Genomic DNA, 27,683 nt, shown 5'->3' with positions numbered 1-27,683 from the left:
AATCCAGCCAAGCATCTGTTTTGTAAATAAAGTCTTACTGGAACACAGTCACACCTGTTCATGTGCTAATTGTATACTAATTGGCTGCTTTCACACTCCCAGGCAGAGTTGTGGATTTGCAACAAAGACCACAAAGCCTAAAGTATTTCCTCCCTGTCCCACTAGAGAAAAGGTCTCTGGGAATTCCCTGGTGGCTCAGTGGTTTTGATTCTTCCCTGTCCCCGCAGAGAGCCCCGGTTCAATCCCTGGTCAGGGAACTAGGATCCCACAAGCAGCCACAGAACACCCCCCAAAAAAGAAAGGGTTTCCTACTGGGCTCCAGGTTGGTACCTAGGAGCAGCATGGGCTCTACCTATCATCAGCTTTTAGCCAACATTGCCAAATGCCTCCCCAGAGTGGCCACACAAACTTACCCTCCCAGAAACAGAATATGAGGCCCCCCTCCTTCATATCCTCTACTTCCAAAGGTCTGCCAGTCTGATGCTTGTGAACTGGTTTCTCATTGCTTTTTCATGTTTGGCTCTTTAAACATGTATCACTTATTCATTCAACAAACATCTATTAAGGGATTATTGTGTGCCTGGTACTATCTAGATAAAGCTGCTCCCTTTGACAAGAGAAAAAACTAAGCTACTCAGTGTTAGAATCACAATTCAAACATGGTGGGTGGTGAGGCAAGATGGTTGCGTGTGGGTGGTGCAGGCATGCCCTGGAGAAGTTAGCACCATGAAAAATGATCAAACAGCTGACTCTTCTGCAGGCCTGAGGATGCTCGGTTGAGAAATAAAGCAACAATTTGGCTCTCTGCCCACAGCTTCTCACAATCAGGGGCACTTCCATCGTAATTCTTAGCAAAAAGGATCTGTATTTCACACAGGTATCATTAGAGTCATTTAGTAATTAAACTGGTTTCCTATCTTCTCTTTTGACCTTAGAATACAAAACATCTGCAATTATAAGAGAAAAAGTGAATGTGAGAAAGAAACTGTCCATAAATGATACAGCAAGACATACAGCTTTATTATTTAAAGTTATCAAGAGAGCCAATAAATAAAGGGAAAGGGAGGTGGAGTGTGAGAGCAGTAAACCTTCATATGTCCGCCAGGAAGTCAATAAATAATGCCTATGGCTGAGAACTCAAGCAATCAAAAAATCTGTAGAAAGATGGGGCAAGCTCTGAACAGACAAACAGCTGGGGACTAGGACATGAGGTTACAAAAATGTGGGCCTGGGAGTGCTTTTTCTTTACAAACCTTTATAAGCATTTCTTTTTAGTACTGTCTAATTTTTAAACTAGTGTATGCATGGCTTTATTAATTTTTAAGTTGAAGTACAAAAGAGAGTTTCTGAAATAATTACAGATAAAGTGACATGTGTATAACAATCTGAGATAAGGAGTAGAGGTCAGTGGAAATGGAGGTTTTTTTCATTAGCCATGAGATTTTAATTGTTGAAGTGAGGAGATATGTCTCTTTCTACCTTTACATGTAATTTTATGTAGTTGAAATTTTCCATAATAAAAAATTTTTTAAAAAGAAAAACGGGCAACAAGCTATGAGTCAGACATATGAGGATTAAATTCAGCTTGGATGCCTAGTCCTGTAGGCAAGTTCCTGAACTCTCTGGGCCTCAGTCTCCCCATTGGGAGGCTGGGAGGCCGGGTTTGGTCATGGCATGCAGAGGTAGCAGTGTGAGTCAAGGGCTGGAACCTGGAAAGGCCCTCATCTGTTCAGGAAAATAGTTCAGCCCACAGCGGGGGAGAGGAGAGAGAAAGCCAGAGTGAAGAGCAGGGTCAAGTTGTCAGGGTTTATTTAAGAGCACACCCCTGAATAAATTCAAATTTGCTCTTAGTAAGTTCATGCCAGTAGAAAGGGAAATGGGAAGTTGGAAAGCATTTGTTTCAAATGTAGAAAGTTGAGAGATGCAGAGAGAAGTCCCGGAGGGAGACCAGCTGGCTGCCCAAACAGAGCCTCCCAGAGTCACCATATCTTGACATGCTTGGTGCTCAAAACTCTGATTTTATTAGGGCATCTGTAGAAATTAGAGCCAGCTCATGACAAAGAAACTCTTCTGACATGTATACCCAGGATTACATCTGCTATACTGTGGCGGTTAAACTCTTTGTTCAAAGCAAGTCCAAGGTAACTGAGGCAGGATGTTGGGGGGTGTGGAATGAAGGAGACCTCTGGGGAGGGTGAAGACAAGGGAATTCTGTCCTCCCATGACAGAGGGCAGCCTCTAGGGACTAGAAGCTCCTGATTGCCCAGCACTGTGAACACCAGCACCCACACCAGCCTCTTGCTCCACACTCCTCCGACCTCTCCTACTAAGACTTCTTCTCTCAGATGGACTGCAGTGTAATGATGAGGTCAAAACTCACATGCAGTACGGACTCAGGAGGGTTCCCCCAAACTCAACTTCCCCAGAAAGAACGAAATTAGCCTTCAGTGTCCCTGATTCTCCCTGGATGCCCAGTGGCTGTGAGTACGCTTGGGATGAGCTGTCCGGGAGGTGACACCTTCTTCACTATCTGATGACATGTCCCCTGACTCCACCTGCAGGTGCAACCTTAACTCATTCTGTGGGCTTCATATTTTCCATCTACAGGCAACAACTAGCAGGTTGAACTAGAAAAGAGATGATTAGGACTCAAACCAAGCTGGATAAGGGATGGGAATGGAGTGAAGCATGTCAACGTAGGGAACTGTTATGTTTGATTTGGGAGTGAGGAGAGGGGCCGAAGGTGATTCTCAGGTTGGAAGTAGGTACAAAACTGGCTGTGCCTTTAGGGGATCCCCTGTCTGGTTGTCCCTGAAGAAGCAGCACCATTTCTGGGCCCATTTATCCATCTCATCCTGTACCACACACTGTGCTGGGGATGGAACAACAGCAGAACCGAAAAGCAGTGCCTGGCCTCAAGGAGTTTACATTCTGGCAGAAAATACACAGATAGCAACTAATAAATCAAGAAACAAAAACTGGTAATAATTATAAGCTGTGATGGGCTTCTCTGGTAGCTCAGGTGGTACAGAATCTGCTGCAATGCAGGAGACCCCAGTTCGATTCCTGGGTTGGGAAGATCCCCTGGAGAAGGGATAGGCTACCCACTCCAGCATTCATGGGCCTCCCTGGTGGCTCAGACAGTAAAGCATCTGCCTGCAATGCAGGAGACTTGGGTTCGATCCCTGGGTTGGGAAGATCCCCTGGAGGAGGGCATGGCAACCCACTACAGTATTCTCCTGGAGAATTCCCATGGACAGAGGAGCCTAGTGGGCTGTGGTTAATGGGGTCACAAGGAGTCGGACATGACTGAGGAACTAAGCACATATAGCTGGGATAAGTGTTTCAAAGAAAGAGAACAAGGCAGAGAGAGGAAGAGTGGAAGAAGATCCTGCCTTAGGAGAAGAGATCATGAGAATGGAGCCACCCATACAAAGAGAGGAGAGCAGTCCAAGCTGAGGAGTCACCGCCCGCCAAGGCCTCAAGGCAGGAGGGAGGCCCGCATGGCCCGCAGGCTTTAACCTGCAAGCAGTGGGGAGACCGTCACACCTGCAGGGCCTTGAGGGCTGCTGTCAGGAGTTTGGGTTTTATTCTAACCAAAAGAAACACTGCAGAAGAGTTTTTATTTAATCACAGCAACATGATCTGATGTGAAGAGTTGAAGAAAATCTCCCTGGAAGCAGGATGCAGCATGGACTCAAGGAGAGGAGGACACATGGATTAGGAGGATGGTGTCTTGGGGTCAGACAGCGTGACGGGATGTACACCAGGGTGCGGGTGGAAATGTGAGATGCAGATGGATTTGAGGTACTCTGGGGCAGGAGTGGGTGTAAAGCTGACTAACCTTGGTGTTGGATTAGATGTGGCAGATGAGAGAAAATGTGATGTCAAGACTCTGGTCTTTGGGTAGGTGTTGGTACTGTTTACTGGCATGGAGAAGTGGGGGAGCGGTATTTGAGGGAAAAGAAATTCCGTTTTAGTCAAGTTAAGTTTGTTAAGTGGAGAAGATGTCAAGGGGAGAATGGTACAACAGCCTGGAATAGAAAGGAACGTTCTGGGCTAGAGACAAAAATACAGAAGTCGTCGCATATACATTTCAATCCATGCAAATGAATCAGATCACTTATGACTATAAAGAACAAACTCAAAGACCCAATCCTGAGAAACTCCAGCATTTAGAGGTCAGAGAAGAGAGAAAGATTTCACAAAGGAAAAAGTCAAAAGCTGGCCAAAAAGTAGAAGGAAGAGTAGGGGAGAGTGGCTCATGGGAGCCAAGAGAGGAAAGTATGTCTTGTGATAAATGCAATAGGCAGGTCAGGATGAGCACAGAGATGCATCTGTTTGGCTTGGAGATATGGTGGCCTTCACCATCTTGATGAAATTGCAGAAGAGTCGGGTATAGGGACAGATGATGATTTCTTGTTCATTTATTGCTGAAAACAAGTCATTGTTGCTGTTGTTCAGTCACTAGGTCTTGTCTGACTCTGATGACCCCATGGACTGGAGCACAACAGGCTCCTCTGTCCTCCATTATCTCACAGAATTTGTTCAAATTCATGTCCACTGAGTCAGTAATGCCATCTAACCATCTCATCCTCTGTCGTCCCCTTCTCCTTTTGTCTTCAGTCTTTCCCGGAATCAGGTTCTTTTCCAGCGAGTCAGCTCTTCACAGCAGGTGGACAAAATATTGGAGCTTCAGCTTCAGCATCACTCCTTCCAATGAATATTCAGGGTTGGTTTCCTTTAATATCAACTGGTTTGATCTCCTTGCTGTCTAAGGGACTCTCAAGAGTCTTCTCCAGCACCACAATTTGAAAACATCAATTCTTAGGCTCTCAGCCAACTCACATCCATACATGACTACTACAAAAACCATAGCTCTGATTCTGCAGACCTTTGTCAGCAAAGTGATGTCTCTGCTTTTTAATAACGCTGTCTAGGTTTGTCATAGCTTTCTTTCCAAGGAGCAAGGCCTTTTAATTTTATGGCTGCAGTCACCATACACAGTGATTTTGGAGCCCAAGAAAATAAAATATGTAACTGCTTCCACTTTTCCCCCATCTATTTGCCATGAAGTGATGGGACTGGATGCCATGATCTAAGTTTTTTAATGTTGACTTACAAGTCAGCTTTTTCACTCTCCTCTTTCACCCTCATCAAGGGGCTCTTTAGTTCCTCTTCACTTTCTGCTTTTAGAGTGGTATTATCTGCATATCTGAGGTTGTTGATATTTCTCCCAGCAATCTTGATTCCAGCTTGTGACCAGCCCTGACATTTCACATGATCTACTCTGCATAGAAGTTAAATAAGCAGGGTGACAATATACAGCCTCGTCATACTCCTTTCCCAATTTTGAACCAGTCAGTTGTTCCATGTCCGGTTCTAACTGTTGCTTCTTGACCCACATACAGGTTTCTCAGGAGGCAGGTGAGCATTTATTCTAAACTTGAAAGTCAAACAAATGTGAGAAGTGTTTCCAGGGTTCTTACATCTGCCAGTGTACCAGCTGATCTCATTTCCCAGAGCCCAGTCTTATCCACCTCCTCCCCTTCTGCAGCTCTGTCTGCTGGGACGTCAATATCATTAACTCCAAATAAAGCATTCATTATACCCTTGAGCCCAAACAATAAACCCTTTGAAAATACTACTCATCCTCGCCCTCTTTGAAACACAGTGATAGTCAAATCCCTCACCTGCCCCGCTTCACATGTATCAGCTCACGTGATTCTCACAACTACCCCAGGAGGCAGAGCATGGCATTATCCACATTTAATGGATGAGGAAACGGAATCTTAGATAACTTATCCCAGCAACTGGCCCAAACTGGTGAGGGAGGAGCTGGGGTCAAGAATAGGCCAACATGTTCATTGCCTACACACCATTTACACTGTATGGAGAGTTGCAGACGTGATCACCAGAGAGTGAGGGAAGGGGATTGACTTAGATGTAGGATAACCCAAGGAGGAAGGAAGGGAGGCAGCAAGGGCCAGTTTGGTTTTTTGTTTGTTTGTTTTTTGTTAGTCACTCAGTAGTGTCCAATTCTTTATGATCCCATGGACTGTAGCCTGCCAGGCTCCTCTGTCCATGGAATTCTCCAGGCAAGAATACTGGAGTGGGTAGCCATTCCCTTCCCCAGGGGGATCTTCCTGACACAGGAATTGAGCCTGGGTCTCCTACATTGCAGGCAGATTCTTTACTGTCTGAGCCACCAGGGAAGCCCCCAGTAGCTCCACCTGAAAGCCTAGGGTTCGTCCTTAATTCCTCTCTCTCATGCCCCCTGAAACTGCTGCATCCCCACCTCCTCCCTAATCAAAGCGCCATCACCTCTCCTGGGTGAATGCAGAAGCTCTTCAGCTGGGCCCTCAGCATGGCCCCCAGTGTCCTACAGCTTCCTTCCTGCAGGAGTCAGAGGGGTCCACTTACCATGGGGGTCACTCCTGTGCCTGTTCACAAGCTTCCAGCGACTTCCCAGCAGAGGCCATCTCCTTTCCACTCTTCCCAAGACCTTCACCCTGAAGTCTGTCTTCTGCCTGCCTTTCTAACCATGTCTCCTACCATACCTGCTAATTCTCCAAAACCAGCTCATAGCCAGCACAGAGGAAATCATCATCACCTGCTGGAGACATGGAGGCAGGAATGAGTGAGTGAATAAAGCAGCTTCATAGACAAAGCCATGTTCAAGATGAGCACTAAAGTGGGAAAGAGTTTCTCAGGTGGCCAGGTTCGGGGTAGAAGACCAGGTGTTCCAAGTAGAGACCACAGTGTGGGCCAGAACAGCAAGAAGGGCCAGGAGCAGCTTGGGGGCAGCCTGAGAAGGACTGGAGGCAAGTCTGTGCAAAGCAGAGGCTCTTAAAGTCCAACGTGCATTGTAATCCCCTGGAAAGCTGGTTAAAACAGAGATCATTAGGACCCACTCCAGAGATTCTGACTCAGACATGGGAGGTAGGGTCTGAGAATTTGCATTCTCTCAAGTTTCAGGTGATGCTGATCCTGCTGGTCCAGAGGGACCAACCACACTTTGAGAACCACTGGGGGAAAGTCTGCTAAGGAAGCCTCCAAGTGGAGGCACAGATGAAGATAGGTCCAGGGATGTCAGATGAGACAACTGCAGGCCACCCCCGGAGCAGCTTGAACTCACACAGCCAGTGTGCAGCCCCTCCCACCAGTACCACCCCCCACAGAACACACCCCTGCCCACCTGGACCTCTGACTGCCATTTCCCTGCTAGTCAACCCCAGCTACTCTCATCCACAGCCTTTTAGGCTTTGCAGGTGACTTTTGTTTTTGCTTCTAGCAAAACCAATGGGTCCTAATCCCTCAGAACCAGCTAATCTCACATAGCAATTTGTCCTATTGCTGCTATGACGGTGTTTCTTTTTAACAGAAGTGGTATTAGGTTACATGGCCTTGATGGTAGGGGCAGCTCCGGGAAGCTCTGGCCAGTGGGACAGAGAGAAGGAAAGGATGTCACCTGCTGGTGTCTCCAGCATACCTGGGGACAAGCTGCCAGCCTGCCCTGCCTTAAGTCTGTCCTTAAGAGCAACTGTTACATCAGTTTACGTTATACTTTTCTCCTACTAGAAAAGTGGACGGGTGTGGCCCCAGGGTCATGAATAAGCATGTTTGCATTCCCAGCATCAGTCAGGGACTGCACATCTTAGTGTGTGGTATTTTTATTGCCTTCTCCCCAGAAAGAAAAGGTGATTGGAGAAGTGAGGTTCATTTGCATCCACTATAGCCATAAATCCAAGAGGACCAGATAGCTAACACATGCCTCTTGCGGTCTTAAATACAAATGACCTCTGCTGTCTAGGGCCTGACAGCAAAGCATGCAGCCGCACGAGCCCTCTGACCCTTCAGAGTCGGACCACAGATCTGCCTCAGCTCTTCCCAGCTTACAGAGCTCAGAAATGAAAGCTCGGGGACTTAGAGTGGGAGATGGCTTGGGTTGATTGGTTAGCATTCTCACACACAGTAGGGAAAATGTCTCTTTGTCTTCATGATGGAGTCCAAATAGGAACCAGGAATCCTGACTCTTCTGTGTTACAGCAAAGACAGAGAACAGTCCTCCACAACACAGTCTCTCTTGATTCTGATGTGTCTTTTGGTTTCCAAAACTGATGACAAAGATTTGCACACTTTCAAGTCACATTAACCTGGCTTAGCCTTCTGGCTCTGCCACATTCCAGCTGTGGCATAGCTAAGGTTAATTGCTAAGGCAATTAACATATGTCTTAGCATCCTCATCCGTAAAATGGGTGTGTTGATATCAGTATAGGGGGGATTGGAGGAGGGCATGAGCATTTAGTGAAGTTGTGGATGTAAGTACTGAGTGGGAGGTGGGGTACTGTGTTGGTAAGCTGAGATCTGTTTAACAGCTGGCTCTCCATGGATAAAAGGTTCTGTGGTACAATATTTGCCAGTCTCCCTGGTGGAGCTACTCTCACCCAATGACATCAAGCTACCCACACAGACGCAGAGCTGGGAAGAGATGCATGCAGGACAGTGGTACACAGTTTCACCTGTCTATTAAAGAAAAATGCACAACCTAAGAGTTGAGAATTAAGTTTTATTTGGGGTCCTACTGAGGACTATAGCCCAGAAGACTGCCTCTCAGATAGCTCTGAGGAACTGCTTGGAAGAGGTAAGGTAAGCTGCAGGATATAGGAGCTTTATGCTAGAAAACAAACATCAAAAGATCACTGCTAATCATAAGAAACTGACATCTCAAGCTGATGATTTCAGTGCTTTTATATATAAAGGGAGATGAAGAGTCTGAGCTCATTGAAATTATTCCTTCAATATGCATCTTAACTATCTAAGGCCAGTATCCAAAGCACAGAATGCTTCCTATTTTCCTCCATCCTAGGTTCTTAGGGTGCACCATGGGGGTAGGGGGCAGCTGCAGTGGTTAATGGCTTGGTCTTTGTAGAACTATTAATAGAATGGCAGGCAACATTCTTTGTTTACTGGAATGGCAAGCAATGTTCCCTGTCCACACATCACTATAGATATAATAGAAACAAATAACCTCAAAAGCAGAGATGACAGACAAACATAGTAAAACAATTTGGAACTGATGAGTATTCATTACTTTTGTATTCTGAGTATTTATTACTTTTGTTTTTAATATAGTTTATGTAATTGTAGGGCTTCCCTGGTGGCTCAGATGGTAAAGAATCTGCCTGCAATGCAGGAGACCTGGATTCAACTCCTGGGTGGGGAAGATCCCCTAGAGGAGGGCATGGCAATCCACTCCAGTATTCTTGCCTGGAGAATCCCCATGGCAGAGAAGCCTGGAGGACTACAGTCCATGGGGTTTCAAAGAGTTGGACATGACTGAGTGACTAAGCACAACACAGCACATGTAATTGTAAGTTCACATAATTAAAATTTTCGTCATGCCTATGTTTAACAACCAGCTCACAAAACTCCTGAAATAGTTAACAGTCTGCCCTGGCAAGCCAGTACAAGGCAGTCCAAGCCAGCGCCAGCACAGGGGGCGGGCAGCACACGTGTGGATGGGCAGTAAGTCCGACTTCCCTTCCTCTTCCTTTTCTGTCCTCAGCCCCAGAGAAGATGGTTTTCCCAGATATAGAGACAAAGATGGTCCCTGTTCCACTGCAGGCTCCGTGCTTACTTTTGGCCTCGGCCACAATCCCAGTCCTCAGCCTGTGCTAAACCTCATCTGAGTCCCAGCCCTGGACGGGCCTCCCGGCCCTTTCCTGGCTGCGGGCGCTGAGCTACCACTGACATCGAGGCCGTGGCCTCTGCGGGGCTGAGGGACCACAGGAGGACAGAGGAAGGCTCTCCGTGGCTGAGCCCTGGCTGGAGGTCTATTTTAGGATCCCGTCTGTGGACATGGGGTAGCACCACCAGCCAACTGTGCTTTGGCAAGTTGGGACCTATAATTAGCCTCTGCCTGAGGCTCGAATAAACCCCTTGTTGTTACTAAACAACAGTGAAAGCAGGAAGGTCCCCAGCTTCCTGGAGCCCAGCGCTGCCCAGCCTCCTCGGACAGAACCACTTCATCTGCTGGGCAGCGTCCAAACGGTCCCAGGCCGCCTCCAGTCCTCATCCGGGGTGAGGAGGAGAAGCAAGGGCAGGGTCCCAGCCTTGCCTCCCATCAGCCGGCACCTTCTACTGACTCCTGCGCCTGGCCTCCTGGCAGCCTCCTACTTAGAGTCTGCGGTCCACCGGGTAGATGTCACTGATTCCCACAAGCCACGCCCCAGCCGTAACGCAGCACATGTAAGCACTAGTGTGTTTATTCTGGACAACCAGACATAGGTGACTGCGTCCCCAAGCATCCTTCTGCTTTTCCAGATTAGTGTGCCTCTGAACATGGTACACACATACCGCCACTCATGCCCCAGGGCTGGGTTTTGTTTTTAACTTTTTCTGTCCAACCCCTCGGTCCCCAGTTTTAAAAGCAGACACAAAATGGAGCTGTACCCAAGAGAATAGTTTAAACCTGGAGCTCCCTCACTGGCACACCCCACCTTAGTCTTTATATATATATACTTATTTATTTATGGCTGCACTGGGTGTCCCTTGCTGCCCAAGGGCTTCAGTAGTTGCACATCCGCCCTAGAGCATGTGGGCTTCAGTAGTTGTGGCACACAGGCCCAGTTTCCCTACAGCATGTGGGATCTTCCCAGACCAGGGATCGAACCAGTGTCCCTTGCATTGGCAGGTGGATTCTTAACCACTGGACCACCAGGGAAGTCCTGCATTAGTCATTGTTTTATTCCTTGTCTTAAAGGTGGTCTTCCAGATGGTACAAACTGCAGCCTGTTCTGCCCACATCGGCCCCACATGGCCATATAGTTTAGAGCACTTCTGAAGCCATCTTCTCTGTATCAGGGGTTCTGAGCCCACAATCTGGACACCTTCTATGCCTCGAGGTCCCATACCAGGGTGTAATATTTGCCAGGGGTACAATTGTGAGAAAATGAGCAGAGTGAGTGCCCTGAGCTTCAAATTCATCATCTGCAAGGTGGCATCACTGAGCATCCAGAGACAAGGAAAGGGGCTCCTGATGTGGGAGTGGCAGTGTGTGAAGAGGACGAAGAGAGGGCTGGGTCAGGGCTGCCAGAGATAGTGCTCAGAGGCCTCACTTAGCCAGAGCCCTTGAATGAACTATATCCAACAACATAACTATGTCTTCTTCTTGTCTGTATTCTTGATGCTCTGACAGCTGGGGCCTCATTAACAGGCAGAGACTGCACTTTCACGGGGCTAGCAAATCCTAGAGATAGTAACCACTTACCTGGGACAATGCCTTTGAGATGCAAATCAGCCCATTCTGAGTCAGTACCCCAACCTGATTCCCATTACTGGCTCGCACCTTCCAGGAGGCAATATTCCTCTGCTCCGACCACCCAGGGCTAGGTACCAGACAACTGGGGACCACCACTATAGCATAGAGACCACTGAAATTATTTAAACCAGCCAGTCCCAGCTGCTTGCCTTGCCATGCCCATTTCTTCCCATGAAAACCACAATAAAACCTTGACCCATGCTTTCCCCTCACCCCTTCCTGACCAACCCTGGTACTTCTCCAGATGTTGATGGAATGGCCACCACAAGCCAGAGCTTGGGGACACAGCAATGAACAAGGGGCTAACCTGGGGAGGGCTACTTCAGCACAATGAGGTTAGACTTTGCTGGGGAAACAGGAAACACAGGGTGGACCAAGTCCCAGCTCCAAGTGGAAAGAATGGTGCTCTTCTGATCCAGTAGGGCCATCCTGTGTGGTTTGTCCACTCCATTGATTTTCCCAACAGCAACCTCATCTTCTCACTGCTCCAGCCCCACCCTGACACACACAGGGGAGAAGGATCCTGGGGTCTCCTTCTCCCCATTCTTTCTCATCTCACTCTAGTCTCTGACCTCTGGTGCTGGAAGTCCTCCACCAAGTCAGCAAAGAACTCATTAATTGCAACTCATTAATTTTTAAGAGCAAAGGACTGATAAGAGCTTAAAACAGTCATTTGCATCATTTTATTTTTTCAATTTTACATATTTTTATTAAAGATAATTTGTGCTATGCTTAGTCACTCATCCGTGTCCAGCTCTTTGTGACCCCATGGACTGTATCCCTCCAGGCTCCTCTGTCTGTGGGATTCTCCAGGCAAGAATACTGGAGTGGGTTGCCATACCCTCCTCCAGGGGATCTTCCCAACCCAGGGATTGAACCCAGGTCTCCTGCGTTGCAGGCAGATTCTTTACTATCTAAGCCACCAGGGAAGCCAAAAACATAACTTACATATAGTAAAATACACAAATCTGCAAGGTACAGCTTAACAAATCTTTACCTATTATGTGTGTTAATCACTCAGTTTTGTTCAGATGCAACTCTTTATGACTCCATGAAGTCAAGAATACTAGTATTCTAGTCAAGAATACTGGAGTGGGTAGCCATTCCCTTCTCCAGTGTATCTTCCCAACCCAGGGATCAAACTCAGGTCTCCTGCATTGCAGGTTCCATCTTTAAAAAATTTTATTATTTATTTTTATGTTTGGCTGTGCTGGGTCTTCATTGCTGTGTGAGCTTTTCTCTAGTTGTGGCAAGCAGGGGCTTCTCTGTTGCAGTGTACAGGCTTCTTATTGTGAGGGCTCTCTTGTTTCAGAGCACGGGGCTCTAGGGCATACAGGTTTCAGTAATTGCAGCTCCCTGGCTCTAGAGCATGGGCTCAGTAATTGTGGCACATGGGCTTAGTTGCTCTGGGACATGTGGATCTTCCTGACTTAGGAATCAAACCTGTGTCTCCTGAACTGGCAGGCCGATTCTTTACCACTGAGTCACCAAGAGAGCCTCTTGCCTCCTTCTTAACATGTGTACACCCGTAGCGGATTCATGTTGATGTATGGCAAAACCAATACAATATTGTAAAGTAATTAGCCTCTAATTAAAATAAATAAATTTATATTAAAAAAATAAAATACCAGTTAGTTTATCCCGCAGCCCAAACTGAAGATTATATAGAAGTCAATATGTAAAAAATATATATGTTTTTTAAAAGAAGCTTCTCAGGTTAAAAAGAGGACCATCCCCCCTAATTCCCACCTGTGGGGATCTTGAGAGGTGTTATGGTCCAAGTCTGGAAAACCATTCTTCTCCATGAAACCTTTGAACTGTATGTACAATGTTTACGTTCACATGTATGTTTTCAGAGTGGACAGAATTCTAGTGCTGTCCAGCATCTATTTAAATGTAAATAGTTAACTTTAAATAAAATTGAATCCCCCTCTGCAGTTGCCTTTACCACATTTTGAGTGTTCCGTAGCCACGTGGGGCCACTTGTTGGCCCGCGCAGTATAGAACAGTTCCATCATCACAGAAAATTCTGTTGGACAGCACTGGTCTAGAGAGTTCATCAGCTTCTCAAGACATCCATGACCAGAAAATGTTAAGAGACACTAGGTTGAACCAGTGAAACTTTGTTTAAGGAGCCAGAAATTTCTCTGGAGAGCCAAAAGCTCATCGTTGTGAAAGAGGCTATGGACAAGTCTGCCTTAAGTAATCTTTTTGTTCCAAAATCCAACCCTAAAAGCCCTTAAAATACATCCAGATTTTAGACTTCAGTGTCTATCTCATCCTCTCTTAAAGAAGGACACTTAAATTCTAAAAATACTTGGCGTGAGAAAAGTTCTCGCAGTGCCCCAAAGCCTCTGTGCCCAGCATGAGTGCCCAGTGGGAAGTGGGAAGACGTGACAGTGACCTTGTCCTTCGGTGTGTGGTCGTTCTAGGTGGGCGAGGCGGTCCTGGAAAACGCACGGCTCATGCTCCAGACAGAGAATATCCAGGCGGGCGCGGACGACTTTAAGGAGAGGTAACATTCTGCAGCAGAGGGGACTGTCCCTCCACACCCAGGACTCCTGGGCCACTTGGGTAATGTGTCTGCAGCAGGCACCTCAGTGTCACAGAAGGCTGGATGGGATAACAGCGGTCCTGGGAGAATCCAGAGCCAAGACCACCCCGCTCAAGCGCTCCTTGTCAACACAAATAGGTCTAAGACCTCAGAGATTTCACGAGTGTCACTTGGTTTAGAGCAGGGGTCTCAAAACTCATTGTACATTAGAATCACCTGAGAGACTGATAGAACACACAGATGGCTGTGCCCACACTCAGAATTTCTGATTCAGTAGGTGGTACCTAAAATTCACATTTCTAACAAGGTCCCAATGATGCTGATACTCTGGTCCTGGGAACACACTGTGAGAACTACTGGTTTGGATCTATGCTTCTCAATTCCAGCGGCATATGAGAATTACCTGGACACTTGAAAGTTCCAGTACACAAGCCCCACAGGCTAATTAAACAGAGTCCCAGCGATGGGGCCAGGCCTCTGTATCTTTAAAGTTCCCCAGGCTTTCTTGATGTCCATCCAGCCTTGAGAACCAGTTCTTCGGAGTCTAATACAGTATTTCCTAAAATGTGGCTGATGAAGATCATTTTAAGTGGTATGAAGATTAACATTTTGTTTTTAATGCTCATTGATTTTTATGTTACCTTCTGTTTATGGCCCATGAAACTGTCTTTCCACTATAGTACTACCATTTATAGTATCAATTTAAAATTTATTTAATATAAAGAGCTTTTAAAGTTTGTTGATTTAAGGTTTGTCTTTAAGTAGACAAATTTAAGCAACAATAAAAAGTAAATAATGATAAAGGAGATAAACATTTAGGGCAAAATTCTGAAGGAGAGTGAGTTTTGCAAAACACTGGCCTAATGGAAAGGCAAAATGAAGATGCCCTTTTATGGATGAGCACAGTGATTTTGAGAATATTTTGTGGGGAAAGTGTCCTGGGACTTGAGCAAATGGGTGAGCCATGGGATTGTTATTCCCTAAACTGGGAAAGATGAAGAAGAAAGGCATACTGTTGGGAGTCTGTAGGCAATACCATGATCCCACAGTCATTCTTAAGGAATAAGAAGGATATTGTGACGAAACTCCAATACTTTGGCCACCTGATGCAAAGAACTGACTCCTTGGAAAAGACCCTGATGGTGGGAAAGATTAAAGGCAGAAGGAGAAGGGGATGACAGAGGATGAGATGGTTGGATGGCATCACCAACTTGATGGACATGAGTTTGAGCAAGCTCTGGGGGTTGGTGATGGACAGGGAAGCCTGGCATGCTGCAGTCCATGGGGTCGAAAAGAGTTGGACATGACTGAGGGACTGAACTGAACTGTGATGAAAAAGGGAATCCCCACCATCTCCTCAGATCCCTGGTCTTTTCCTTTCTCTGACACCACGCTCCTCTACCTGCTAAAAGGCCTCCATTAGTGGCACTCTGGAGTCAAATAGACTCTCAATCAGCCAGGGTTGCTGTTTCCCCAGCACTGTAGCCAATGTTACAGGCACACAAGGAAGCAGATCCATCATCCAGTCATGATAGCTCAGTGCACAATTAAAGACAAACACCAGTAAATAGCAAACCATTCACACTAAATTTAAGGTGGAATTTAATAAGTGTGATAAAACAGGATCTGACTGAAATGCCTTTCATCCATTTATTCCTTTTGGCATTAATTCATACATTCATACATACCTTTGTCCTGCCATTCAAAAGAATAGAATGTAAACTCACTGAAAGCAGGGGTTTGATCTATTTTGTACCCCATTGTATCACCAGCTCCTAAAACAGAGGACATGAGATAGATGCTCAACAAACATTTGTTGAATGAGTGAATAAATGAGTTCAACATGTGTTTGAATGTCCGCTTATCCCAGGCCCCTTGCCAGATGCTGGGAGTGAAGAGAATCAGGCATGGTTCCTGACCTCAATGAGCCCACAGTTTAATGTCAAAGACAGAGGAGTGAGCAGACAGTGGTCTCACCGAGCATAGATGCCATCACTGAGATGAGCCCAAATGAGGGAGTATTGGCAAAAGATTTGGATCCTGAACTCATGTAGAAGTTGACCAGGCAAATAAAGGACTCATGACTTCCCAGGCAGAATGAGCACATGTGGCAAGTTGGGAGGACGTGAGAAGACATGGTGTGTTATTGCAATTCCAAGCAGCTTGGGAGACTGGGGCATGTAGAGCAAATGATCCTGGAGGACCACGTCAGCCATTCCAAAGGGCTCAGACATTATCTGAGAGCAGAGGAGACCCTCAGAAGGGGTCTGAGCAGTGGCCCATCATGACCAGACTTGAGCTTTAAAGGAAGCTTTGTAGTGGTAGAGAGAAGAGGCAGGCAAATGAGTAGGAAACAATGGGAGTGAAGGGTCTGGATTGAGACAGTGGTTGGAAAGTCAGTTTATCAGATTATTGAGGAGACAGAGAATGCGACAAGACATCTGAGAAGAGAGATGACTCAGTGTGCTTAAGTACAGTCACTCTGCGGGCAATACTGTGAGTCTGGGAAGACACTAGAAGGCAGGTGTAGTTTAGGGCTGGCCTGGGATGGTAGTAGTGGGCAGACTTGAGGGATGGGTTGAAGAACTAACTGGCTGGATTTGAAAATTATCTACTTAGACAACCTGAAGAGAGAAGGTTAAAGGTAAATCCCAGGCTTTGAACTTGAGTAATTTAGAACACTGGTGATTCTTTGAATGAAATGGGAAATTGGGGAGGGAAAGCTTGTCTAAAATTCAGGCATTGATAATGAGTTTGGTTTTGAGGAAGCTGAGTTGAGTTGATGATAGAGCAGTCAAGCAGAAGTGATGAGATGCCATGGACACTGTCATGTCAGGGAGGCCTGCAGGTCAAGGCAAGACAGTTCTGGGTGCCATGAGCACCCAGGGGTTCTAACTGAAGCACCACTCAAAGAAGGGTGGTAAAAAAAAAAAAAAAGGCTAAAAGTTTAACAGCAGCCTTGGGGGATGTCACAGAGATATTTCAAATCCTCAGAGGACTTCCCAAAAAATGGTCCTTAGGGAACCAAAACATCCAGTAATGCTGAATGGATCATGTGCTGGAAGGGACCAGGCTCCCTGGCCAGGTGAGCAAAACAGGACTGCAGAGGCAGTGAAGGATTCTTCCAACCTGGGTCAAAAGGGACCAATCCCCTTTATATGAGTGGCTTTCCATTTCAGCTGGAGAGACAGGATTTGTCTCCAAAGGGACTAAATGTCAATAAGAATACAATCCTTCAAAAAAGAATACATTTGGGTAGAAAATGTAATCCCACATATAGAACACAGAAAAAATGCTTCAGAAACCACCCTTGAGTGCTGATCCAAAGATACAGGTCCAGCTCTCAGGGAAGTCTCTGGTGGTATGTCACAGGGCTCTGTCCTCAGTCTCCTCATTTACTGTTTTTAACTGCAAGGTGCTTGAAAGCAGATGTGACCAAATGACCCACGATCCAAAGCCAGTGGGGGTGGTGAAGAGTAGACTGACAGAATCATGATTCTGCTCCCAACACATTGGAATAATAGGCCAATGAAACTGTAAGAGGATAAGCATGAACTCCTATTTTGGGGTTCAAATACTAGGTACACTTAGAGAAGACAGGAAAACTGGGTTTCAAGCAGCTCTTATGAAAAATGTTCAGGGGTTCTCCTTGATTAGTCCAGCAAATATAGCTGGTCAAACTGAAACAAACAAACACAAACAAAAACTCACAATGCAAATCTTAGGGTTTGTGATGAATAGAATTAAAGGGTTTAAACAAAGGGGCAGACATTCCCACAGGACTGTGAACTGATCAGGCAATATCTGGAGTTTTACATTTTGTTCTCTGTATCACATTTTAAGAAGGATGTAGACCAGTGAGAGTATTTCTAATCATTCCACAAATATATCTTAAACCTGGTGCTGGGAAAACAAAACGGAAAGGGTCATAGACCCCGCCCTTAATAATGATGGATATGAAAACTGATTTACGTGAAGAATGGAGGAAGGAAGGGGAATGTTTAACCTGAAGAAGAAAGGTCTTGGAGGGGTCGAGGGGATGGAGACGGGATGAGGGAGTGAGTAAGGGATTATCTCCAAATATTTGGGGACAGCCAGTGAAGGATTTGGGGACAGCGAGTGAAGGATTTAAACTGACTTCAGGTGTTGCAGAGGATGGAACTCAGACTCTTATAGGAATGGAAACTAAAGCTCTTGAAGGAGGCAATTTGCAATAGTTAGAATCATTCAAAAAATGGCCTGGTGGCCTTGGGCAATGAGGTCCCATTGCTGGAAGTTTTGAAGCCGAGCCTGCATGATCACCTATCAATAATACCATCAGGGGATTGTCACCTGCAATCAGTTCAAATCAGTTCAGTTCAGTTCATTTCAGTCGCTCAGTCATGTCCGACTCTTTGAGACCCCATGAATCGCAGCACGCCAGGCCTCCCTGTCCATCACCAACTCAAGGAGTTCACCCAGACTCACATCCATCAAGTCAGTGATGCCATCCAGCCGTCTCATCCTCTGTCGTCCCCTTCTCCTCCTGCCCCCAATCCCTCTCAGCATCAGAGTCTTTTCCAATGAGTCAACTCTTCACATGAGGGGGCCAAAGTACTGGAGTTTCAGCTTTAGCATCATGCCTTCCAAAGAAATCCCAGGGCTGATCTCCTTCAGAATGGACCGGTTGGATCTCCTTGCAGTCCAAGGGACTCTCAAGAGTCTTCTCCAACACCACAGTTCAAAAGCATCAATTCTTTGGTGCTCAGCCTTCTTCACAATCCAACTCTCACATCCATACATGACCACTGGAAAAACCATAGCCTTGACTAGACGGACCTTTATTGGCAAAGTAATGTCTCTGCTTTTCAATATGCTGTCTAGGTTGGTCATAACTTTTCTTCCACTGCAATAGTCAAATGCTAAAGTTCCTTAAAATTCTAAGACCTTAAGATGCTTTCTGGAATGAGAGGTATGAGACATCTCCCTTCTGTGGATAGATGAAGGTAACATGTGAAATGTGACTGAGTGGATGGTGGTGGAAGAGAGGAGCGACACTGGAAGAAATTGGAAAAAATGTTGGATAGTTGTTAGGAAAAAAGGCCTGTGCAAACCAGAGATTGAAGTGACTCAGAGGTGATGGTTTCACACTTGTGTCTGTGCATGTATGTGTGTCTGTGTTAGTCACTCAGTAGTGTCTGACTCTTTTTGACCCCATGGACTGTAGCCCACCAAGCTCCTTTATCCATGAAATTCTCCAGGCAAGAATACTGGAGTGGGTAGCCATGCCCTCCTCCAGTGGATCTTCCTGACCCAGTTATCAAACCTGGGTCTCCTGCAGGCAGATTCTTTACCATCTGAGCTGCCAGGCAAGCCCCGTGTTATTGCATAGTTCACATATAAATCCAGGTCTCCAGTTGCTGTAGAAGAGAAAGGCACACCCCTTCTGATGCTGCAGTGCTGGGGAGGGGATGGGCACCAGGGCCCCTGTTGCTGAAGCATGTGTGTTCCTAGGCGTGTCAATCCCCACCTCTCACTTTGGCCCGGACCTGGCCTTCATCACTTGTCTATATCCCCCTCTTGGCCTCTGAAGACATCTGGGTCTGCAGCCACAGTCCTGAAATTTTACCTGGGCTCTTTGGAGAGAGGAACACGTTCTTCATTTTGAGATTATTAACACATAGCCTGGTAATTAGCAGATTCTCAGTAGTGTTTGTTAAAGTATCCTCAGGTTAAAAGGATAACAAATTAGAACAATGACGACAGTACTGGTCCCCTTACCTGGATATGGTCTCTTGGAGAAGCTTTCCCTAGAGCTCCTTGCTTCCAGTGCTCCATGAGGCTCATACTTTGTTAGCCCAGGTGCCCTGTTTTCAGCAGTTGGCTGCAATCATTTTCATTTTAATAAATCAATATGTAACAATTGCATTAACAGTGTCCTCAAACCCACTGAGGTAAAGGAAATGACAACCCACTCCAGTACTCTTGCCTGGAAAATCCTGTGGACAGAGGAGTATGGTAGGCTACAGACCATGGGGTTGCAGAGAGTCAGACACGACTGAGTGACTTCACTTTCTTTTCTTTCTTTCAAACCCACTGAAACACTGAATTTTAATATTCATTTCCTGACTATCCCATAATTAGCCTGTTGGTCACATTTATAATCTGATTGTTTTGCTTTGGGGTTATCCAATCTTGCTGATTGGCTTCTTTTACCTACAGGTACGAAAATGAGCAGCCATTTAGGAAGGCAGCAGAAGAGGAAATTAACTCTCTGTATAAAGTCATTGATGAAGCGAATTCATCAAAAATGGATCTGGAGAGTCAAATAGAAAGCCTGAAAGAAGAACTCGGCTTTCTGTCCAGGAGTTATGAAGAGGTAGGTGGGGACTGGGCTGTCTACAGGTCCAGAAGCCCTCACCTGTCTGGCTGAGCTTCACAACACAAGTGACAACAGCCTTTCTGTGTCAATTGCTCTGGGCTGTGGGTAAAACGCCAATTAAATATTATCAGATTCTTATAGTGGGTGAGGTTATCTTGAGTCTCAAACTCCAATTGCTTCAGGGACCAGGCAGGTACAAAAATGGGGAGGCAGCAGGTCCAGGCAGCAGTGTATGATGGAATGTGTGTTGAATTAAAGGGAGCATCTCCCAAGGTTTCTAGCTCGGACCGTCATTCAACACTGGACAGAACAAATGAAATAACTCTGAGAGTAGATCCAGGCTGTGGCTTAGTCACACTTTATAATAAAATTAGGTCAGATCGGAGTGACAAGACCAAAGGGGCCCACCAACGGTGATGTGGTCCAGTGTCCTGCAGAACTGCGCTGATTCTAAACTACATTGCACCTGTCACTGGTCCAAGATCTAAAATGCTTGCAGTTGAAAAAGTGAAAACCCACTTTACCATGTTCACATTGGGAAGTTACTTCTTTTGTCCAACCTTGAGCTAACCACTTCCTCCTGTTCTTAGTTCCATATTTGTCACCCTTTTTAAAAGGTACCCCTTTTTAAAAACATCACAGTTATCTTTAACTTTCTTTCTGCCTACTCTGACTTGATGAAATTCATAAGTTTCATCCTGTTTTTGTTGCTTATTCTGTGTTGTGATTTATTTTGAGTTTTGCTTTGGGTGGGTCTGGGATTGTGAAGACCAACTTAAGAAACGCATCCTAGGGAAAAGAGAATATGGTGCCCAAGCTGCCTGTCTCTGTGAAGCCCCACGATTGGCAGCAGCAGACTGAGAAGCCAAGTATCGCTCCTGGAGCTGGGCTTTGGCTGCTAGAACTTCATGTCTTTTCTTTCTCCTCTTGAACTCAGTGAGGTGTATGTTGTCATTTTCAGGATGTGAAAATGCTGTACAAACAGCTGGCAGGGTCTGAGCTGGAACAACTGAATGTTCCCATTGGCACTGGGCTGGATGACATCCTTGAGACGATCAGAATTCACTGGGAAAGAGATGTTGAAAAGAACCGGCTGCAGGCGGGAGCCTTGCTCCAAGCTAAGGTGAGAGGCAAGACCAGCACCCTCACTCTGCCCTGTGCAGAAGGAGGCCAAGCAAAGATGAATAGCAGCCAACATGTGAAAGAAGAAAAGCAACCATTTCAATCTCACTAGACAAAAAGACATGCAATTTACAGCAATAGTTTTTTGCTCACCTGTCTAAACGCAGAAAATGTTTAAAATGTTAATACTCAATGTTGGCAAGCATGTGGGTGCTCCCCTGAGTTCTTGGGAAGCACAAACCAGTCTGATGTCTTTGAGGAAGGGATTTGATGATATGTATCGAGAGTCTTAAAATGCCCCTACCTACCAATTGAATAATCTAGACTCCATTAAAGGTATAATTGAAAATATAGATAAAATTTACATCCATATATACCCACTGAAGCATTTATTATTACAAGGGTGAAAAAAGCATTTATTATTACAAGGGTGAAAAGGGAGGAAAAACAGATAAATGTTTAACAACAGGAGAAAGAGTAAGCCACAACCTAAGCATGCAGTAGAATATCAGGCAATTATTAGAAATTAGATTTATGAAGCATTGACAGAAGTATGGGGACTGCTCAGGCAATAAGGTAAAATGGGGGTAATAAAGAGAGTAGAGAATGGTACATACCAGGGGCCAGCAAACTTGCTCTAGAACAAGATAGTAAATACTGAGGCTTCCTGGGCCAGAGGTCCTCTGTTGCAGTACTCTGCTCTGCCACTGGTGTGAAAACTGCTGTGGACAGAAAGTACCAGTGAGCATGGCTGTGTTCCAATAACACTTTATTTTCAGAAACAGGAAGTGAGTGGGCCTGATTTGGCCTTTGGGCTGTAATTGCTGACCCCTGCTATACACAGTGGGTAAAGCATTCAAACAAAGAAGCTAAGCCTCAAGAAAAAGTCAGAAGGAAGTTTATTTTACTTCAATTATACCTTTATAATTACATAATTTAGGGCTTCCTTGGTAGTTCAACTGGTAAAGAATCCATCTGCAATGCAGGAGACCCTGGTTCAATTCCTGGGTCGGGAAGATCCCCTGGAGAAGGGATAGGCTACCCACTCCAATATTCCTGGGCTTCCCTGGTGGCTCAGATGCTAAAGAATCCTCCTGCAATGTGGGACACCTGAGTTCAATCCCTGGATTGGGAAGATCCCGTGGAGGAGAGCATGACAACCCACTCCAGTATTCCTGCCTGGAGAATCCCCATGGACAGAGGAGCCTGGTGGGCTACAGTCCATGGGGTTGCAAAGAGTTGGACATGACTGAGTGACTTAAGCACAATTATACCTTAATTAAGCTCTAAAGAAAAGGTCTCCCTTTTAAAAAAAAATCAGAAAGAAAAAACCCTGTAATGTAAAGGTATTAGCATTAGCGGTGGTTGTCTTTAAGCGAGGGACCCATTTCACGTTGTGGTGTGTTTTCTTTCTTGTTTTTGAGTATTTCTCAAACTTTTCTTAAAAGTATGATTTATATTTGTGGAGGGAAAGCATCTTTTCTTAGACCTCAGAAATAAGAAAAGACTTAACCAGAAAATAGAAAGCACAGGGTTTGTTCTTCCCTTCTCCATCTCCCACCAATTCATGACTCTGGAATTCTGAGGCAGAGGATGAAAGAGCAGAAGAGGAAAGGAAGCAGAAAGGAAGTGAGAAAAATTAGATAGAATTTGAAAGAAGGCAAGAGGGTTGCTCTGAAGTCTTGGTGACCATTGAGTGGGTCTCAATCCTGACTGCACAGCAAAATTATTTTAGGGCACTTTCAAAAATACCCAGGCCCGAGACCAATTAAATCAGAAGGAGGAGAGGAACTTCCTGGCTTTTAAGCTCACTGATGATTCTAACACATAGCCAAGGTTGGGGACCATGGGTTGATCAAATCAACCAAAAGGAAATGAGGAAGGCCTTTTCTGTTCTTTCTTTTCTCAGCCGTCCTCAACCTCTGCCCCCACATATCAACAGGAAACTTCCCCACAGGGTCTTCAGAAATGTGGATCCCCCCAAATTCTCCAGTCCAGAAAGTGTCTTCCACTCCCCAATTCTCTACCCTCTACCCCTTTCCAACACCTCTTCTTTCAATTCTTTGGGCCAGGTCACTACAAACAATTTCCACAGCAAATAGTGCCTAGTAACTCCATTGATATACAGCCTCCACAACCGCGAGAGGTGAAACAGCACAGAGAGAAAGTGAAACCAAAACATAGATTTGGTTTGGGTCCATTGTTTCTTAGGGGACTCATGAATATTTACAATGAATGACCCTGGAGACCATCTGTCCCATACCCTCATTTTAGAGGTGAGGAAATTAAGACCCACAGAGGGTAGTTGATGTCCTGAGGTCACACAGCTGGATGTAACACCACTGTTAAGCTCTCCTGACTCTGGGTCCAGGGACCCTTTCTCTGCGCTGGGCTGTCACTTCTCTTTGGCCCTGTTCCCAAAGCTAAATCATACTGACCCAGCAGTCTGCAAACTTGCTTCTGTCCTAACACCCCCGGGGTCCTTACCACACCATAGTGATTATCTCTCTGGGAAAGGGTGGAGGGGCTCTGTAAGTAACAGAAATAAATTGTGCATTGCATGAAAAAGAAAAAATTTGTTAGTTATTATTCTTCCCTTACCCTCTTGAGAATCATCATCAGCCCAACAGTCATTCAAATGTTAATTCTAAACAGATCCATTAGAGTTGGTTTTTTTTTTTTTATTTTAAATAGAGTAATCTGAAAGCTACATCTCAGAGAATACAGACAGTATTTGTTTCAGTTTGGCCAATGCTTCCAGTGGGCCTCTTGCAGAGAGGCGGAGTTCAGAAAATATTTGCAGAATGAGTGAATTCTTCTAATCATCCACAGCAATCAGAACTGACAGCCAAAAGTCCTCCAATAAATAGTTTTGTCAGTTGCCATCATGCCCTCGGGGACTAACTTTTGTCCAGCCGGAACATCTCTTGTCTGTTTCTTGGCAGCAAAGCGTAAATGTGAAATAGCTTAGCACACACTGCTTTCAAAACCTTTTGCAGAGAGAATATAGACATGTGTTTAATTACCTCTCAGTCTGGAGAGGCTAAAAATTAATTGACATGATTAATTTGTCTTCATTTACATTCCCCTAGAAACTGATCCTGAGACAAATGTTGAAGTGTAGGTAGTTTCTTTGGAAGTTGCAGGAAGCAGAGAAGTGAACCAATGAACACACTATCCAGCCAGCTCACACTGTGAGAGACTGGAGCATCCCCACGGTGGGTCTGGGGGACAGTAAAGAATATAAGAGAGATCAGGAAGCTGGGGTAGTAATACCCTCTCCTGACAGTCATCTGACATCTGCTAGCTGAGTGACCTTTCAGAGTCTTCAGAGAGAGCTCCCAGCTGCAGAATCTGGCAGCAGGAAGGAAGCTGGGGAGAACTAACGGGTCACCTAAGGAGTCAAGGTGGATGCTATCTACCTTGTTCCATGGATAACCAGGTAGTCTGGAGGGTGGTGTGGCATCTGCTACCACTTTCCTGCTAACTCTTAATCAGTAAAAGCTTGTAAAGAAGTTCCCGATAGGTTCTCTCTAGTCATGGTGTTATAGATGTTGGGAACCTCAGCGGCCCAGTTTTTTTTTCTTTATTTACTTTTAATTGAAGAATAATTACAATATTGTGTTGGTTTCTGCCATACATCAACATGGATCAGCCATAGGTATTCATATGTCCCCTCCCTCTTGAGCTTCCCTCCCACTTCCCACCCCATCTAGCCCCTCTAGGTTATCACAGAGCCCCAGTTTCAGTTCTTTGAGTCATACAGCAAATTCCCACTGGCTATCTATTTTACATATGTTAGTGTATTTGTTTCCATGCTACACCTTCCATTCATCCCCACTCTCCCCTTCCTACCCACCCCCCAGCCCCATGTCATAAGTCTGTTGTCTATGTCTGCATCTCCATTGCTGCCCTGCAAATAGGCTCATTGGTACCATCTTTCTAGATTCCATATATATGCGTTAATATACCATATTTGTTTTTCTCTTTGTGACTTGTTTCACTCTGTTTAATAGGCTCTAGGTTTATCCACCTCATTGGAACTGACTCAAATGTGTTCCTTTCTATGGCTGAGTAATATTCCATTGCATTTATGTACCACAGCTTCTTTTTCCATTCATCTGTTGATGGACATCTAGGTTGCTTCCATGTCCTGGCTATTGTAAATAGTGCTGCAATGAACATTGGGGTACATGTGTCTTTTTCAATTATGGTTTCTCAGGATATATGCCCAGTGGTGGCATTTCTGGGTCATAAGGTAGTTTTATTCCTAGTTTTTTAGTAAATCTCCATACTGTCTACCATAGTGGATGTATCAATTTACATTCCCACCTTGGTCCAGTTTTTGGAGTTTCTCAAGTTGCAGGATTCAGTGACTGGGGCATCAGGTTGGTCCAGAGAATTTCTAGAGTGTTTTAAAGTCTGGCCCTTTCTTTTCTGTTTGATGTGGTTACCCAACTCAGGATATCTGGGTATACTTTGAGAACCTCCAACAGCATGCCATACCACCCTCCAGACCACCTGGTTAGCCATGGAACACATTACCCAACTGCTGCTGCTGCTGCTAAGTTGCTTCAGTCGTGTCCGACTCTGTGCGACCCCATAGACGGCAGCCCAGCAGGCTCCTCCATCCCTGAGATTCTCCAGGCAAGAACACTGGAGTGGGTTGCCATTTCCTTTTCCAATGCATGAAAGTGAAAAGTGAAAGTGAAGTCGCTCAATCATGTCCAACTCGTAGCGACCCCATGGACTGCAGCCCACCAGGCTCCTCCGTCCATGGGATTTTCCAGGCAAGAGTACTGGAGTGGGGTGCCATTGCCTTCTCCGACCCAGTCTGCAACTACCACCTTAAAAGACCACCTTGGGAAATCCAGTAGAGTCGCTATTATTTGCCTGTTTCCTAGATTCATGTGCTGAGATATTTCCACTCTGTAGAGTAACAGACAAAACAGAGAGTCCTAAGTGCAAGTATGCTCTACCCAGACCTTGGCTAGGTTAAGATCTTACAGTGCTCTTCTTCCTAAAACTTTTGCAGAACTTACGGGTTCATTGAAGTCATCTGTCCGTCATTGTTAGAAGACTATTAATAAAATTCAAAAATTAAACCGATAACCATGTGAGGCCATTTGTGCTGGCTAGACCTCTGACATCCTTTCTGTTCATTCAAACAGCCTCAAAAGTAGGAACTATTGTTATTCGCACTTCACAGATGTGTTTTCTGCAACCAGGAAGGAAGAAAGGGAAGCAAGTAGAAAGGGAGAAAAGGAGGAGAAAGAGCCGGGAGCTTCTAGTTTCCCTGCAACCAGGCTGTTTCTACTAAGTTTTTCTTTCACAGGTGCAAAAATTCAAGCATCATATCATCAACAGGAAAAGGATGTTCTGGGTAGCCAAAAAGACACTTTCAGGAATGTAATCCTAAATGCCTGTTACAGTCTTTTGAGGGCTTTCCCTGTGGCTCAGTGATAAAGAATCTACCTGCAGTGCAGGAGACAGGGGTTCAGTCCCTGGGTCAGGAAGGTCCTCTGGAGGAGAGCATGGCAATCCACTCCAGTATTCTTGCCTGGAGAATCCCATGGACAGAGGAACCTGGCAGGCTACAGTCCATAGTATCACAAAGAGTTGGACACAACTGAAGAGATTTAGCACACACCCATGCATAGCCTTTTATGTCAGTGTCAGTCCATCATGATATATATAATCCAATGTTTCTTCCACCTGATCTTTTCCTTACAGTGTGCGGTCCTCCTAGAAATGGGGCCACTCTGCAGACTAAGAGCTCCCAAAGTTTCTGAATCAGGCTGCTTAGGGATTGAAAGGTTGACCTTAACCACTTCAGTTTGCCCTTGATGGAATTGGAGGCCCTCCCCCCCAATTCCTAGAAGTTGCATCTCTGTCCTTGTTCACTGCAGCTGGGTGATGTGCACAATAATCAAAGGCTTGTTTAATGTTGGGCAGGGGGCGGCGCTCTGATGAATCTCTCAGGGGCAGGGGCTCCCCAACAAATCGATTGCTCCCATGCCTCCTGCCCTGACAATAGGCCACACTCGCCTCAGATCAGTTTAAGGCATTTGTGGTCAGAAACTTTGTCTGTGCTGTAACCATCATGCCTCAAATAGTCAGGATGAAGATTGTGGAGACGGTTAAGAATGAAGAAAGCTGAACAGATGGAGATGAATTGTGAGGTTTCTGGTTGTTGCTAACTTAGAGCTGGAGAAGACACTGAGACTGACTGGAGTGGTGCCCTCTGATGAAAATGTCCGTGGGCAGGTGGGGGAAGGGGCTGCTCTGTGACCTGTGCAGCAGTCCAGTGAGGCAGCTCAGTC

The 27,683-nt window shown here is 45.6% G+C and overlaps 1 protein-coding gene across 1 annotated transcript in view; it reads left to right on the top strand.

Moving 5' to 3' along the window:
* BFSP2 (beaded filament structural protein 2) overlaps window positions 1–27,683 on the top strand; it is a 76,980-nt gene that overhangs the window by 34,511 nt on the left and 14,786 nt on the right. The window contains exons 2-4 of the mRNA XM_055570123.1: window positions 13,756–13,838; window positions 20,079–20,235; window positions 21,200–21,361. Coding sequence (XP_055426098.1) covers window positions 13,756–13,838; window positions 20,079–20,235; window positions 21,200–21,361 — 402 coding nt within the window. The remainder of the gene's footprint in view (window positions 1–13,755; window positions 13,839–20,078; window positions 20,236–21,199; window positions 21,362–27,683) is intronic.

This window comes from Bubalus kerabau, chromosome 2 (genome assembly GCF_029407905.1).
Source record: "Bubalus kerabau isolate K-KA32 ecotype Philippines breed swamp buffalo chromosome 2, PCC_UOA_SB_1v2, whole genome shotgun sequence".
Taxonomy (NCBI): Eukaryota; Metazoa; Chordata; class Mammalia; order Artiodactyla; family Bovidae; genus Bubalus; species Bubalus kerabau.
This window is presented reverse-complemented; position numbering and strand designations above follow the sequence as displayed.